Here is a 17,871-nt window from a genome sequence, read left to right on the forward strand (position 1 = left end):
TTCGCTCGGATTACCCACCTTTGAAAATTTCTGGTGGACCGACCGGGACCGGGACCTGAAAAGCTTCGGATCTCTCACAGAAAAGACGTGAATAGTTTCGAACCGTGTATATTTTTGTTGAGAATAAGCTTCTAGATGGCCCAACATCAAATTTCATAACAATCTATTCACATCAAGCTATGGAAAAAGACGCATCTGCACATTCATACATAAAAGCAACGGTGAAATTGAATGATTTGCGATACTGGTTGGTCCACCATCCCCCGTACTCTCCAGTCCTGGCGCCAGCGACTACTATCTATTTCCAAACCTGAACAGGTTTCTCAAGGGAATTTTGAAGGCTTCGACAAATCTTCTTATTTTCATAGGGCATCAAAATGTTGCAGGATTGATGGGTCAAGTGTACCGCTCTAGATAGAGATTAAATTGAAGAATAAAAAAATTTTCACGGTAAAAACTCGACTTTTTCTTTGTTAGGCCCGGGACTCCATGTAATATCAAGTACATATATTTTGTTATTAGTTTTGTCAATTTCATTAATTCAAAAGGTAGACCATCACTCACTTTAAAGTGAAGTTTTTCATAATTATGCCAAAGCTTGAGATTATTACTTTAAGTATTTTTATTGCAGATCTTTTCGTTTATACATAGTCCCTCTTAAAAATTTATCCACCTAAACTTTCGCACGTGATGAGTAATGACAAACTGTACAAATTTCTTCCCGCTCACTCATCCAAAATCTGCATTGCTGTTTCAATGTTGTGTGTAACGAAAAGTCCTACTCCTTTCGGCCACCATAAAAGTCTTCTCGATTATTTATGCCTTCGAGCATCTCGTAAAATAAAAAGATAGGCCATCAATTAATTTAAGCGTGCGTCAAGTGCGCTTTTTCGGTCCCCATTAAATCTTTAATTTCATGCATTTTTCAACCACACCCAACTGCTCCTTCCCCACGAATCGACCACACGGCACGTCAATCTCAACCATTCAACAATCAATTTACGCTGGCAAAACAACACTGTCTACTCGAATTTTGTACGCATGTTCCCCGAAAAAATACATGTTATTCCAAAGCAGACGAGTACTCTTGACAGCCGACAGCCGTGCGCGCGACCACTGTTTCAGTTTCATCCGGTACCCATTGAAAGAAGGACTCACCGCCTTCTTAGATGCAGCAAAGATAAAATGAAATTAAATTTTAATCACAGCTTACCGTGACGCGTCCGTTGACTGACGTAAAATTTGGGCCTGATGAAAACGACCTACATTTCGTGAACCTACACGTAAAGCAAAGCAAGTACTTATTTTTTCGGTTAAAAAGCCATTCAGATTCCAACGAATGTGTCAGTTTACGCTCGGTTTATTCGATGTTTTATCTGTCAGGTACGGTACGTCGAAATGACATGGATATGTCCCCCCCTCCCCCAAATGTAGATCATAAATTTTCAGTCTGTCAAAGGCGTGACAGAAAACTCGGTCTCCCGGTACTATCAGTGATGACCAGGAGGCAGAAAAAATAACACAAAACTTCATCTCGAATGGTCACTAAATCAATCGGAAAAGGATGATGATTAAACGATTTTCGAAATTTTGAAAGGTTTGGCGATTATTTCTACCTCCTGTCAATCTTCGAAATGTCTTTCTCATTTACAGAAAGCTTCACAATTAATTTCTGGATTACAATACGCTTGATAGGTGTCTTTACATTAACTTTTATAAATGACTGTTCCGAAAAGATAGAAAAGTTTATACACAACTTACGGTTTAGCGGCAGACACAAAACATGAAGTGGTTCAATGTTCTTATTGGGATGAATTACGCTACGAGATGATTTCATTTACCTGGCGAAAGATAGGAAAGAAAATAAAAATCGATCAGTCTCTTATCATTACATAATAATGAAAACCGTGGAAATCGATAGCTTGTTATCGGTGATCCAATCACGCACCCATAAAAATAACCAGCGAGTAAAAAAAATCTCCACCATTTAATAATAACAATCCAGGAGGCTTGTTTTCATGTTGCAGTTCGGACTCTCGATCGAGGTCCATTAAGATCCGAACAGGCCGTCCGCTTAATTAAGGCAATACATTCTCTTGTTTTTCACCCATTGCTGCTGTCGCCGTAAATGATGGTGTTTTTCGGGATGCAATTTCTCGCCCGACTGGAAAACAAGCTAACCGACATGATATGATAATGATGTGAATGCGTGCGAAAATTCAATTAGATATTGTGTCGGTTTCTGCTAAGATTCCTCCAGACGATGACTCGATAAGGATCTGCTGGTCTGGCAGTCGCACGCTGTTTCGTCCTCCTTACGTACATCGAACATGATGTTCGGAAGGAGATTAAGTGGTTTGTCGTGCAGTTATCTTATCAAGACGGTTTTCTTTCACCGCCGTACTGCTCTGGACTGTTGGAAGACCTAAATACTCACTTGATGAGGAATTATTTTGGTTTGTCAGATGGTGCGTAAGTACCTGGTAATAGCATAACGATTATGCGTACAAGCGAGCCGACAACGGTAGCTTTCGAAATCGACCTGAAGTGCTTCGTGTAAGCCGTATTTCAATTCAAGTGCAATTGCTAGATCTGATTATCTGTGTATGCGTCAGTGAACTTAACTTGATCTCGTTTGCTCGATGGCTTTGTTCGTACAACAGGGCGTTTGAAGATGCTTTTGGGGGCAGAGGTCAAATGATTAGTTACGAGTGTGTCTTTTTAAACTCAAAAGACATAGACGAGATTACGAGAAAATGTATTCAAATAATAATGAAATCAAGTCACAGTTATAAGAACATAACCTTTTTCAAGAATGAGCACAGACTGGACCATAACAGTTCGGCTGAAAAGTTCGTATCGTTTTATAGAAACACACATTTTTTTGCCAAAATTCGTTTTTATTATTCAACATAATTGCCATCAGAGGCGATACAGCGATTATAGCGATCTTCCAACTTTTCGATACCATTTTTGTAGTACGATTTGTCCTTTGCCTCAAAATAGGCCTCAGTTTCAGCGATTACCTCTTCATTGCTTCTAAATTTTTTACCAGCGAGCAGTCTCTTGAGGTCTGAGAACAGGAAAAAAGTCACTGGGGGCCAAATCTGGAGAATACGGTGGATGAGGGAGCAATTCGAAGCCCAATTCGTTCAATTTCAGCATGGTTTTCATCGACTTGTGACACGGTGCATTGTCTTGATGAAACAAAACTGTTTTCTTCTCAAATGAGGCCGTTTTTTTTTTAATTTCGTCCTTCAAACGCGGTTTTTCCCTTTTCAAGGTAGTCGATGAAAATTATACCATGCGAATCCCAAAATACAGACGCCATAACCTTACCGGCCGATTGTTGAGTCTTTCCACGCTTTGGGTTCGGTTCATCGCGTGCAGTCCACTCAGCTGACTGTCGATTGGACTCCGGAGTGAAGTGATGGAGCCATGTTCCGTCCATTGCTATATATCGACGAAAAAAATCGGTTTTATATCGATATAACAGCTCCAAACACTGCTCAGAATCATCAATTCGTTGTTGTTTTTGATCGATTGTGAGCTCACGCGGCACCCATTTTGCACAAAGCTTTCTCATATCCAAATATTCGTGAATAATATGTCCAACACGTTCCTTTGATATCTTTAGGGTGTCAGCTATCTCGATCAACTTCACTTCACGGTCATTGAAAATCATTTTGTGGATTTTTTTCACGTTTTCATCGGTATCAGCCTCTTTTGGACGTCCACTGCGTTCATCGTCTTCGGTGCTCATATGACCAGTACGAAATTTTGCAAACCACTTACGAATTGTTGTTTCGCCCGGTGCAGAGTCTGGATAACACTAACATTTTTTTTCATCAAAAAGTAGTGTTTCATTAACACATGAAATTCCTTTTATTCCATTTTTTTCACAATAACAAAAGTAGCTTCACTCAAAATGCAATATCTCACAAACTAATAATCAGACAGCTGTCAAATTTATACACGTATCTTTTGAAGGTTGGTACTAACTGAAAATGGTATGGATTTAATTCTAGTGGCGCCCTCTCATGGAAACGATACGAACTTTTCAGCCGATCTGTTAAACTAATTGTATAACACTTTTCAATAGCGTATGTCAGACAGTCTTACATGTTTCCGTATGTTCCTACTTTTTCATGTGTTATGTTCGTAAATGCAAATATCTTAAGTCCAGAGAGTATTAACTTAATCGAATTTCGATGATCCATTTCGTACACAGAGCAAATCGTGTTCCAAGGACATCGTTCCATCGATCAGCCCCGCCTCAATGCAATGTTTACATCAAATGGATAAACATAAAACCTGTTTTAATCCACCTAGTTAAACACACTGCACCCTATAATTCCGGAACCGGAAGTCGGATCCGGATAAAATTCAGAAATCCCCTATGGAACCACAGCACCTTTCATTTAAATCTAAGTTTGTGAAAATCGGTCAAACCATTGTTACTCTCCACCACAACCGGACGGGTTGTGGTATTTAAGCCTCTAGTCCCTGGTCAGAGCCACGGGGACCGTCTGGGAAGGGCTCCGAAGGCCTCTTTTTAGGGCTAGCACGAGCTTGAGGCACGGAGGCTTCAGGGTCGGCTCAAGGTCACTTGTTCACCAGTCAGAAGAACAAACTACGGTTTCTCTTTTATAATTACAAATTTTTATTCTCAACTTACAATTTATAGGTGTGCGTGTGAGTGTGTGGCCGGTGTATGCTTGATCGTTGCGGGAAACTCTCTCCTGTTGTTCTGTTGCTACTCGGCGGTTCTGCGGACAATGGTGGGTGGATTTGACTCGAGCGGGTCTCAGTTATCCTCAAATGCCGTTCTGGGGGAGGGACGAACGGAGGGCTTAACCGCCCTATTCTGTAAGCCGGTAGGCAATTCCGCTGGTCTCGGGTGTACAGCAAGCTGCTATGCCGCCATGATCTCTAATTCCGTAAATATAATGGGTCCTAGACGCCGATGGCAAGGCCGGTATTAGGTATGCTACTGGGGCTTTCTTTAATATTCACATTTCATACCTGATTTTTCTGTCGCTTCCTTCTAACTTCTTTATTTCACAGGTAATCTACTAAAACTTTCACTTATCTTTTTCGGTGAAACTTTTCTTTCGATGTCTTTAGCTTCTGTCTTGCTTGAAGCGCTAATGTAATGTGATCAACTTTTCTTTATAACTTTCCGCACCAGTAGCTCTCCTCTCTCCCACTATTTTGTGATCCCGCCCGCCCTATTTTCTGCTCTCCAGTCTCGAATGTTTCCGCGGTTTCCAGTGAATATGTTTTTTGTAAAGTGTAAATGTTTAACTATGTTTCGCGTTTGTTTATTTATTTATTCATTTAGACCGTATTTTATATTTCATAGCGCTGAACTTATATACATCCTCAAATCATTTTACAATATTTTTTTTAAACTAATAGATACCTGAACGTTTACAATATAGCTAAGACAAGCTTCCCAACTGTTATATTTATAGCATCTATGTACCTCTTATGGCAAACTAAGATGATAACCTAATCGTACCGAAAAAGTGTTATAAAAAATTCGCTTGCTCGCATTGCTGTACATTTTGGTATGGGGTAAAGGGTCCAAATGGTAACACCATCGCTAAGAAAAGTGAATGAGATCCATTTGGGCGTTTTATGGCCGTCTACTGAAAATGACTATCGAATGGAGTTAATTTTTCAAGTGTTTGTTTCGCACATTTGATTGTATACAATTTTAAACACACTTTACTCTTTTTCCCCCACTTCAGAAGTTTTGTAAATAATCATAAGTCCTTCAATTTAAATTTATGTTTGTAAAAATTGGTCACGCCATCTTCGGGAAAAATTAATAGAATTATTTTCATTTTTTGGCAGATATTATCACATAACTCCAGAATCGGATTATCAAAAAAAATCAAAAAAATTGTATGGAATTAAAAGACCTTACATTACATTACATAAACACATACACACAGACATTTTGCTACTCGACGAAATTAGTCGAATAGTTTGTGACACTTCCCGATCAGATGGTAATAACGGAATTATAACAACTTGAGTAATTTATTTCAAAAATATTTTGCAACAAATTTTGAAATATTTTTGGCTGGTAAGCTGTTAAAATAACAAAAAAGACTCTAGCAGTATCAAAATCGTAACAGTGGAGAAAAAATAATCAAAAACGCGACTTTGCTCAATAATTTTATAAAAACCTAAGCAAATATTTTCAAAGTTAGTATTTCTTATGCAGACTTTTCCGTAGAATCGATTTATGATAGTTAGAAGATCCGCAAAATTCACTATCATGTCCGTTTTGCTCCAATTCCTCTTTTTACTGACTTAACTTTGAAAACTAACTGTGAAACTCTGGAAAAAATTGAATTCGACCAATCGGAAGGTACTCTTGACATATTTATAAGTTAGATAAATGGATTGTTTTTAATTCGATTGACCGCAAATAACTATATTCTGTTTTACCCCCAGTCATCTTCTTCCATGAATTTATAGAAAAAAAAAGTTTTACTGGTCGGAGTTTGGACCAATTTTGGTTAAACAAGACAGTTCTATGTTTCGCATATAACCTCAAAAACTAATTAACAGATAGTCTCCATGATCGTCCATATGTCCTGGGTTGGTGGTTCAATGCATAGGACGCTGGTTTTACAAGCCAGTTGTCGTATGTTCGAGCCCCGACCTGGAAGGATTCTTAGCGTCAGTAGGATCCATAGTACTAGCCATGCAATGATTCTATACGCTATATGAATCGGCTGCGAAGTCTGTTGAAACAGAAAGGCCAAATTCCACAAAAGGAATGTAATGCCAAGACTTTGCTTTGCGCCATGATCGCATGCTTCGTGCTACATCGTTTTACCCCAATTTTCCCACAAATATAATTTTATGTTGAATTCAGATTTACAATCCCGAAGCAGATCCAATATGACTTACCAATATTGGTTCATATTACGTACAAATCAATTCATTTGTAATCTCATTTCTAGGTCTTTCTTCGTAATATCAATCGATTTTCATTAACCGCAATCAGCCTGCTTACGGTATGCGAAAGAAAGTTTAACCAGAAATAGGAATTTTGATATAAATTGGGGGCGAAACGGGTAAACAGGCTACTACTGTCATTCCCGTTGTGTTTTATTGAATCACAGATGTTATGCACGTAATATGAACCAATATTGATAAATCGTATTCGATCTGCTTATGGATTGTAGATCATATTTCAACTGAATATTATAACTAGAAATGAAATGGGGTAAAACGGTACAACGAGATTTCTGCTGTCATCAAATCTATATGCAATCGGTTTGTTAGACGTTTTTACATCAGAAACACTCTATTCGCTCTTCTGCAAGTTCTTCGGTTTTATCTCTTATAGTTAAGCTTGAATACAATGCAGTATTAAAAGGGAACTTAGGGTAAAATGAACATGATAGCGTTTCGTGCCGTCCTTCTAAATACATGTAATTGAATTTACTGACCATTTTACACAACAAAAGTGATTTGATGTTAGCTGTATCATGCCTCCAAAAAATTCGTCGCGTTTTTGGTTTATTTTTCCTCACTGTGCAACAGAAGAACTCATTTTGTCAATTCATGAACATTATTATGACTCTTGCAAATGAAAATAAAACATTATAACTGATTTTGTTATTATATTGATATCATAAGTTTTAACTTTCAACTGTTTTCATCTGTTAATTATCTCAAAATAACACAAATTGTTATACATATAAACTGTTGATATACTTGTGTAATGATTTTGTTATGTGCATCTGATCGGATCGGCCCTACGGGTTTTACAATGATTAATTAACTTTTTTATGTGAGAAAGACAAAAATGATGTTTATACGTTATGTACAACAAGAGATATTCACGATCGAATATTTAACACTCTCTCAGAGGGTAAATCTTGAAAAGGCGCCCCATGGTAATTCTCTGTAATTAGTCTGTAATTCCGGAACCGGAAATCGTATTCGGATGAAATTTGGTAGGATTATATGGAGTTGTAAGACCTTTCATTTGAACTTACGCTTGTGCAAATTGGATGAGCGGTCTCCGAGAAAATCAATAGCACGTTTTTTAGGTTCATTCTGCACATTTCACCCCGTAACTCCTGAATCGGAAATCGGATCCGGATGAAATTTAATAGCAACTTATGAAACTACAAGACCTTTATTTTAATTTTAGTTGAAAAAAATCGGTTGAGTGGTCTCTGAGAAAATCGTGTGCACTTCATTTTTTTGCACATTCTACCCCGTTACTACCGAACCGGAAGTCCGATCCGGGTAAAATTCAATAGCACCCTATGGGACTAAGAAACCTTTCATTTGAATCTTAGTTTGTGAAAATCGGCCCAGCCATCTCCGAGAAAATCGAGTGCAAATTTTTGTTACAAACACACATACTTACACACACAGACATTTGTTCAGTTCGTCGAGCTGAGTCGGCCTCGTTTAAAATGTTTTCACAGTGATTGCGTAACCTTTCTATATGAGGAAAAAAAGGTATAGTATTCGCTCAAGCTTCCGAAAAAACATTTCGAGGCTCTGAGGGCCTACGGCGAACGACCGTAACTAGGTTAAAGCCGGGTATGAATAAACGACATAAATTATAAAAATAAGAAAATTCCTCTTCAAATAAACATTTCAATTTTTTTTTTCATTTCTACTTGCATGATATTATGCATCATAATTTACTCTATTTCTTTTAGTAAAAATATGAATTTGTGAGCAAATACCGGCATAAAATTTTTCTTCTTTACAAGGAACAGTATTATTCAAAGTTTTATCAATTGCAACATACATTCATTTATGATAGTTGATAAAATGACAAACAAATATTCTTAAAATAAGTGTATAAAACTACCTGAGCACATTACACAATCATAGTATGTATTGGAAAAAAGCACACCCACTTATCACTGGAAGCGCAGTCAGTCATTTACGATTTAAGTTAGCAAAAGCAATAAAATCTAGGAAATTGGACACATCACATCATCAATGATAGAACTGCTGACAAATCACCATCTAAAATTGGCCATAAGGGACGCGCACGAATTGAGCTCGTCTGCACCAGGATAGATATTCTAAATTTATAACTAATTGAATCTAGAATATCCATTCTTCTTTAAATTTCATATCATTCGCTTCTTTTACTCAAAATTTACCAAAAATAATCGACATAATCGATTTCTTCTATAATTATGCCGCAATTAAAACATACACATCTTCATCAACACGAGAAAAACACAAACATTTTAATCGATAAAATATTTAATTATAACATCTTTGAACGAGAACTTCAAACATAACCTGGTTTATTCTAGACTTTAATGCCTCAATTCGAGTTATCTTTCATTTCACCGAAGACGGCACATGAGGTATGAGTTATTAGAGATAAGGCAAACCTTTTCAATATGCAAAGCTTTTCCTGAGATAAATCAATATTTAAATTAGAAGATTTTGTTCGTGAATATGGCAGCTTCATGTCCGTAGTATCATGGTATGGCAGCGTTGAACAAAGATAAAAGAACAGCAAAAACGAACAACTTTTCGCTTTGGCTAAGCCCTGGTGAAGACAGGACAGACAGCGTACAATTTTTTTCCCATGTGCAATTTTGTTTCCTCTTTCATAGAACAATTCAACCTCTTCTTCCTGGATGTCAGTCAGCTTGTACCGTTTACCGGAATAATGTGAGAATTATGATAATATTCGTTATCATCTTTGAAAGGTATTGTGTACGAGAGAAAGTGTTTTAGCGGGAAAACGAAAGACAAACATTTGCAGTAATCAATTATAACTGGTCTCATTGTTACTTTAATTTATACAATTTTTAGAATAATACAAATGTTATATCACCTTCATAAAAAATTAATTGCTTTATGTTTTAGACACTTAATTGGCCATGTTCAATAAATGTAATGGATATTATAACCAAGAATTCTAATTCAAAACCAATGGACGTGAAAAATCCTGAAATTGCTTATCTTGATGATTTGATTTTATTTATTGCCTAATTATCCAAAAAAATCGCATGAATTTAGAACAATGTTTCCTAAATTCTACCAAAAATTCGAAAATTATGCATTCACACTTCCTGGAGATAACTGTAAACTCAAATGGAAACCGACACCGTATGTTTATTGTACCGTTTGGAATAATTTTCTGTCATCAAACTGATTTTCATGCCTATTCATCCGAACTTGTTCACTATTGGCAGCTGAGACAGATAAACAGGTGGATTCATTGGCGCTTGAAACGAAACAAGCGAAACTTCAAATGATCAGGCATGGTTATTCAATTGATGATGAATCCAGTGGATCTCATTTGATTATGACCTCAAAAGTCAGTTGAATGAATTGGAATACACTGACAGTAAAAGGCCAGAAATTTCATTTTCGTCAAAATCATTTCATTTGAAAATGAAATTTTACTGCACTGGTTGTTGCACGCTGTTGGGTTGAAGGGGCCAGTTTAGGAATCACTGATCTAGAAGAAAGCTATTTTTTAAGCCATATGTCTCAGAAGTGTGGCAATCGTCGATATTTTGTGTTAGTTAAAAAAAACATTATTGGTTTGAAAAATAATATGGGATTATCAAAACATGCAAAAAAAAACTACAAGGATCAGCCCCATGGGGTTGTTAGAGCCATTGATGTGGAACAAGGCAACCAAAATTTCTAATGATCTACAATCAAAAAGTTCAATCAATCCGAATCAACACCGAACATCATTTGTCTTGATTTGCATTTGTTTTATGACCGACGAAATTACACCATTATCCCAAATATATGCAATTATATCTTTGTACATACTTGCGATTTCGATAATTAAGCTTCTCTTCGCAAGCTTGTGTTCAAGTTTTTTATGCAAGCAGTTTTTTAGCGTAAAGTTTCTCTACCATTCTGCGATTTCGGTTGAACCGATAAACTATTTCTCATTATCAATCGAGATCATCTAATATAAATTAAAAATTAATCTTAAACATTCAAAATTTATCCAGGGATAGTTGTCAATTTCTCATGGGGAAACGACATAACATGGAATTCCGAGCTTGCATGACACAAGATCAGAGCATACCAATTAATGGATGAGGCCAGTGTGTTTTAGACCTTTAACTATTTTCACGCTTCAAATCTGATTTTCTCAGAAACAGTGACGAATATCAAAAAACCCAACTGACAATCTCTTAGAAAATTAGTTTAGATTATTCTGTGAATATTTCAGAATGATTCATTGACATTAGCGGTCGGGAAAGTCTTTTTTCTGAAGGAAGAATTGCTTAGCTGAAAACGCCGTCTTTCAACTTGTTCAATGAATATCTCGCCTTCAGAAGCATGGATAAAAAATCTATCCTGACAATGTCTAGATAATTTAATTTGAATGCGATTAGTGCATAAAAACATATATGTTGTCGCGATAAAAATTAAGTGAATATTATTTTTGTAATGGTAAGTCCATTTCTATGGTGGCACATTTTAGTTCCCTGGTAACGTAACGAAACATGAGAGAGAAATAAACTCGGCTCAAAAAGGCTGCCAAACAAGCGGTAGCTTTATTTGATTTTATGTGATGTAGTCAAACTTGTAACCGAAAATATCAAAACTTTCTTGGCCACCCGGCCACCCGGCCACATCGAGAGTCATTTTACACATTTAAGAGAGAGCATGGAGAGAAATGTAATACGCGCAGCGAGCCGCACGGTTTTACGCTAACAACTGGCCTCAGCCCGTTTCAAATCGTTTTCTGGCACGTTTTTGTCTTGCTTTTGTCTAGCAACAACCTACCTCTAGCATACTACGCGTAGGACTGAAACGTTAGCTTTAATTTCGCTTCTATTTATAGATTCGCGTGCTTCCAACAGCTTCGCTTTTGCATCGATTGACCAATCAGAGCGATGCTCTCTCTTTGATACATCGCTTACTCCTTCAAAACCGTCGTATATGGCAGGGAAATCCGGTATGTCGGAGATTTTTAGCAGCCAAATAGGACACTGCTCGCTACTAATCCAAATATCAATCATATATAATTGAAAATACGTGGCTTGATACTTTCAAATCGAAACGTAGAAATATTTCCTATCAAATGATGAAATAATATTAATGATTGATACAAAATAGACTGAGCTGTAAGTGTTTAAAACCTGACCACATTTCTACGTGTAGTTTTTCTTGAATTTCTGATTTGCACCCCTATATAGAAAATAAAGATGTGTTCCACATCAATATCCTGATCTGGCAGGCGATTTGTGGATGTGGTGAATTTCCGGAACAACCAACGGTTCGATTTTCACGGAAAAGTACCCTCGGAAACGTCTTTTGCCATACATAAAGAACTAGAAAGGATCAACTTTGTTTTGGTATGATCTAGCATTTTGCCACTACGCACAAAACGTGTTGGAATGGTCCTGACCAAACAAATTGAAAAGTTTTGGTTCATAATAAAGATGAAGTTTCTCAAACATCCTGAAACTAATCAAACTGAGCTGGGCACGGATATAGCGTGATGAAAATTTCGATGCTTGTCGCCCAGCCCACATGGATTCGATTCCCAGCAGAGGGTCCGAAAGATTTTCTAGCCCGAAGAGACGAATGATCTTAAGAATAAAACCTGTATAATCGAAACCAATAAAACTGAGCTGGAGTCGACAAATATTGGGTAAAAACAACAAAAATACTGGGAAATTTTCTAGTACAAAATTTGATGGGTGGCGTGAAAAGCAATTGCATTGAATTTCTTCACTTTTCTCGCAACGATTGTGCGATTGAAAAAGCGCAGTTTGCTTGTATGATGTGCAACAAGTTTCTTGTTTGATATGTTTCATAGCAGTAATATTTGTTAAGTAGAATCCGAAAATGATACTTCTCAAACGAACTTATTGTAGAATCAGTTAAATAAACCGATGTAGAATATAACCCGTTAAGGTTTCTAATTTGGTTTCACAAGCAGTAATATGAATGATTTTCACATTTGTTACAAAAATCATTTGTCAACCGTATCTAACATGAATAACCGTTCTGTAGCAATTGTGAAACATGCCAATTTTAACAAGTTTTAATTGCTACTTGGGTAGTAGGTCCGATAATCGGTTCAATTTTGTAGTGCGCAATTTTCCCATCTTCATCCATTGACTCGACTGTCTGCTTTTTTACCTTTTTTAAATTCATTATATGCATTTATTTCGTTTCATTTTCTCTTCGGCTTGACGTGGCAGTTTATCAAAAAAATTAGAAAATTAGTTATAATCATTGCTGCATCTCATAGTCATATTCCTAGAAGGAGATGCGTTTTCGTTGCTATCCAGCGAATGAAGGGAAAGCAGTGATTCGCTGTTCACGCTCTCGTTCGTTGGTTCGGTGTCCTGTTATTGCTTATATTTGTCGGGATCATCGTTGGGTTTGGTGTGGAGGAAGCACCATTGTCCTTTGGTGTAGTTGCTGTCTTGTCAAATTTATCACATGGTCTACCGTAATGAACAGCGTTTTGATAATATTGACATGTACCCAGCTGGTTGCCATAGGTAACAAGTGATTTGCAAGGAAATATTCTATCCTGATCGAAAATTACATAGGCCGGTTTGGTCTTCTTCAAGCGCATGCGTAACAAACTTGGAGAGGGAAACGAGGGAAGATCATGCGCGCACTTTATTGACTGACTTGAATGAGATGTGAAAGCGAACGACAGGGTCGCTGTTGTTGTGGTTGGAAACTTCGTTGTGGGGTTTTCTTGTCTTATTATTATTTTACCAGACGTTGGATTTGTTGTTAGCTGAGGCAGAAGTATCGTGTTTTATATTGGTTGCAGGTGATACATTTGTTGATGAAATAAGAGTTGTGCAGGTTTGTCTCAGAAGTTTTGGTTGAGATTGGTTGGGATCGGTGTAGAAAAAATATTGTTGTCCTTGAGTGTAGATGACTTCTTTTTCGGTTTCTTACCAAGGCTCACCGTAGCGAACAATTTTTTGTTTGCAATATTGATATGTAACTAGTTAATCGTTGTAGGAGATCAGCGATTTTTCCTAGTGACCCGATTTTAGTCGGAAGTCACATAAAAAGGCATACTCTTCTTTAAACAACTGTACGCCATTCAGGATACTGAGCCAATACCATTCGGTATATTGCTGTATTATTCATTTTTAGATCGATTCGATTAGATGCATTCGTTCAATAGGTGAAACATCAACTTGTTGTACAGAAGACCGAAAAAGAGACTGTTTGTAGTGAACAACAGTGACATTTTTTCGGTAAATAAATTACCGGTGCTTTTGGTTCGTCACTTACTTTCCTTTCAGCTTAGTCCTGTGATGTTCTTTGCTATAGCTAGCAAATGTATCCATGTAGCTCAATCAATGGTCACTCTTCAGCTGCCCGGATACTTCGTAAATTTTACTCCTCTTAATCGATCCACCTTGCCCCTTGTGGTTTTTTTTCTTGTGCTTACCGAACCATATTCATTGTGTTGCCGTCCGGGGCATCCGGACGACATGCCCAGCCCATCGCAGTCGTCCAACTTTTGCGTAACGTACGACGTATGACCTTTGGGAATGAGTTTGACAACTAGTTCCTGGAGTAACATTTGAAAAATTCTTTCTTGTACTTGTACGGAGCAAAACTCCGAAAAAATCTTGCTCAAGGTATTCCATTCACGGCTGTCTTATTTAAGCTCCTACAGTATAAAGTTTAGGTTTGACAGTTAACAGTGGTTTGTTTACCTACTCGATTATACGTATTTTAATTTGACTTAACATATAAACAAATCACTGATATCTGACATACTTTTTGTGATGTCAGGTAAAGTATGTATAAGACTTTTTGAAGGTCTATTTCATATCTATTCCGTTTTACGTTAAGGCATGTTCAGGAGAGTTTCAGTTCTAGATGCATAATTTATGTCAGTTTTAAAATTTAAATTATATAAGTTAATTATAACAAGAAAAACTGGCAGCCCCATCAACGTTTTATTTTTGTTTCAAAAATACAAAAAATAGAACGGCAGCGTATACCAGTTTTAAATTTGACAGAACTGAACTGTAAGAATAAATAAAACTAAAACGATTTACTGGAAATACGTTGTTTTAGTTTTAGTTTTATTATAGATCGCCCAGGCAGTCAAGGCAGACCACATCTAAATATATAATTTCTTAGATCAGGGACTCACAATATCCAATTTATTTCTCTGTGACAATTTACAGGCTATGGGATTGGTAATTCGCAGGGAATTTTGCCAGTATGACTATAAAATACGTCTTAAGGAGCAGCCTGGTATAATCAGTAGGAAAATTCATCAAAGTTAAAAAAAAACTGATTATAATTGAAGCCTAATTTACATACCTACAGCTTAGATTTTTTATAATCAAAAATTGACTAGCTTCGGATTTAAGCATAACTGTGTCATGAATACAAACATCAGAGATGATAAATTGTCGACTGCATAGAAAACGCGTAGATCGTGCTAGGTGTCTCGCGCAGACATTTTTTCGCCATATTCAAGCTACCGCCTCGGCACACAGGAAGATAAATATGGCATATCATGAGAGAGACATTATAAATTTAGCATAATAGAATTGTTACTGCTTCTTCTTCAAACCGAACAAAAACCGAGCTTCCCATGCTGGGATCAGAAGCTACAGAAGCACAAGAAACCAACCGCACGGCAAATAGACAGACAGACAGCAGCAGCGCCAGTGTGAGGCACTGACAAAACAAATTTCGCTATCATGATGTTTTGATCGTTTTACTTTCGACTGCTTTCAGAGTGCCTGCAGGCGCTGCGCTGCGGTGGCAAAATTGGGTAAAGTCATATTTTAGTCCTATGAGAAGATTTTGACGAGCACATTTGAAGCTGGAGTCGAATGTCGAAGGATTGAAAACTTTTATAGCGGCTCTGTTGGTTTTAGCGGACTACATCGGCTATGGAATAGATCTACAATACCATATTTGAACAACGGTGATTGATGAAAATGATAAACAATCGCCTGCTTTAGAAGATTATGAAATTTATTCAAGTTGTCCGCTATCTCACTGTGAGGTTTGTGGGAACTCCAAATCACTTATTACAGGATAATACCCGCTTCGTGTTACTATCCTCAATTTTATATTTGAGTTTTATCAGGATTAAATATGATGCCTGTCAGGTGCTGAATGGTTATATGTTGCTACTTAAGGTGAAGCCTCGTTTCTTTTCCAGCAAAATATTTCTCTTCTTTTCCGATTGCTTCATGTTATTCATACTATAACCATTGCGATCACCAACAGAATTAGTTATTAATACTGAAAAGTAAGAATAAGAGGAGGCATTACATGCACTATCCCTAAACTAGGTAGACTTTAAGTTAATGTTTCTCTTCTGAATCGGCTGCAGTGTTATCTAATAGGCAGTACTCTGACAGTTGAAATTGTTGCCAAACCGATGTGAACCTTTTTATTTTTGGTTTATTTGAATGATTTAAATCTTTCACTGCAATGTATAATACTCTCTATCACCGATGATGTGAAATTGTTTCATCTTGTTAAAGACCTTTCAGCAGTTGGATATCTTTTCTAATTGATGCGACTTTAACAGAAAAGTTTTGAATGCTTCAAAATGTTCCGTAATTTATTTTTTCTCGCAAACGCACAACAGATCTATTCAGTTAACATATATTATTTTCCAAACTACTTTCAAACGAGAATTAACTGTCAAGGCTTGTCAATTTTTCTTGGAGGGATCCCAACAATCTTCCTAGCCAGTGGCGTCCGAGGTAAAATATGATTTGCCCGGAGGTCGCAGGTTTCGTGAGCTAAAAAGGTCCCTTTATCATTCCATCTCTGGGCGGATCGGTTTAGTAAGCAAACTATGCGCCCGACCTTCGCTCTAGATAGACCACTGACCTTAGCTATCGACATTTATCGGCATTTAACTCTCGAATTCTAGTTCTCACCCATTTCTAAAAATTCAATCGACTCGCACTAATGACGCCCATAATACTTTTTTTTCTTATATGTATCGTACAAAGTTCATTCCTAAACTCTTAAGTACTACGATTAGTTGTAGGGTTAGTTTCGAATTGGTAGTAAGCAGTGTATGATTATTGTAATCTGATGTTATAAAAAGAGATAGCCAATGAGATTCCACTTCCATTGGGCTTTCACCTGTTCCTAAAGAAAATAAAATAAATAAAACTGTGGTTATTTATTATTTCAAAACTGGGAGCTTGGTGTGTGAAATGAATTTCACTTCGGAACTCACTTCCTTCGTGGGGGAAGTTAAATACAAAATGCCTTTCTAGTCGTTACCATCCAGAGTATCTTATTCAGCTGCCGCTGTTCTGTTTGCTTTCACAGACGACAAAAACGAAGTACAGTATAGTGTAATGGAAAATACTTTCGATTTGCAAAGAATAAACCTAGAGAACAAAACCAAAAAAAAAAAAAATCTCGAAGAATCTCGAGAACAAAAGCACAAAAAAAAACATTGTTGTTAACTTCAATTTTTTTTTTTCAAAAAAACGTTTATTTCATAGGCAATATACATAAGTTTTTCTTAGCCGTGGCATCCACAATACATAGTACTTTAAACCTAATACATTTTGTATATGATATTAGTATGTTGGTATTCATTAGTTAATCTAAACACTGTTTTTTTTTCAAGCGAGTTGCTATCATAAATTACATTAAATGTTGTACATGATCTTATAACTATTTCAGGTTTGTTAGTATTAGTTCATCACTTTTATTTAATATAAGATAGCTGGCTATTGGTTGAACTCATGAAAGAGAAAACAGTCTAACATAAAATAAAATTTAAATTGGAACTCCAATGGACTTAATGAAATAATAAAGAAGTTTCATGTAAGGAACGTCACGACAAGCAAGAATGTCGCGAGCTGGGAC

General features: G+C 36.8%; 1 protein-coding gene across 1 annotated transcript in view; it reads right to left on the bottom strand.

Annotated features, from left to right (window-relative positions):
- Window positions 1-1,729: 1,729 nt before the first annotated feature.
- LOC131425374 (uncharacterized) overlaps window positions 1,730-17,871 on the bottom strand; it is a 302,108-nt gene continuing 285,966 nt past the window's right edge. Inside the window, exon 4 of the mRNA XM_058587214.1 lies at window positions 1,730-1,841. Coding sequence (XP_058443197.1) covers window positions 1,834-1,841 — 8 coding nt within the window. The 3' untranslated portion in view covers window positions 1,730-1,833. The remainder of the gene's footprint in view (window positions 1,842-17,871) is intronic.

The sequence above is a fragment of the Malaya genurostris genome, chromosome 1 (genome assembly GCF_030247185.1).
Source record: "Malaya genurostris strain Urasoe2022 chromosome 1, Malgen_1.1, whole genome shotgun sequence".
Lineage (NCBI taxonomy): Eukaryota > Metazoa > Arthropoda > Insecta > Diptera > Culicidae > Malaya > Malaya genurostris.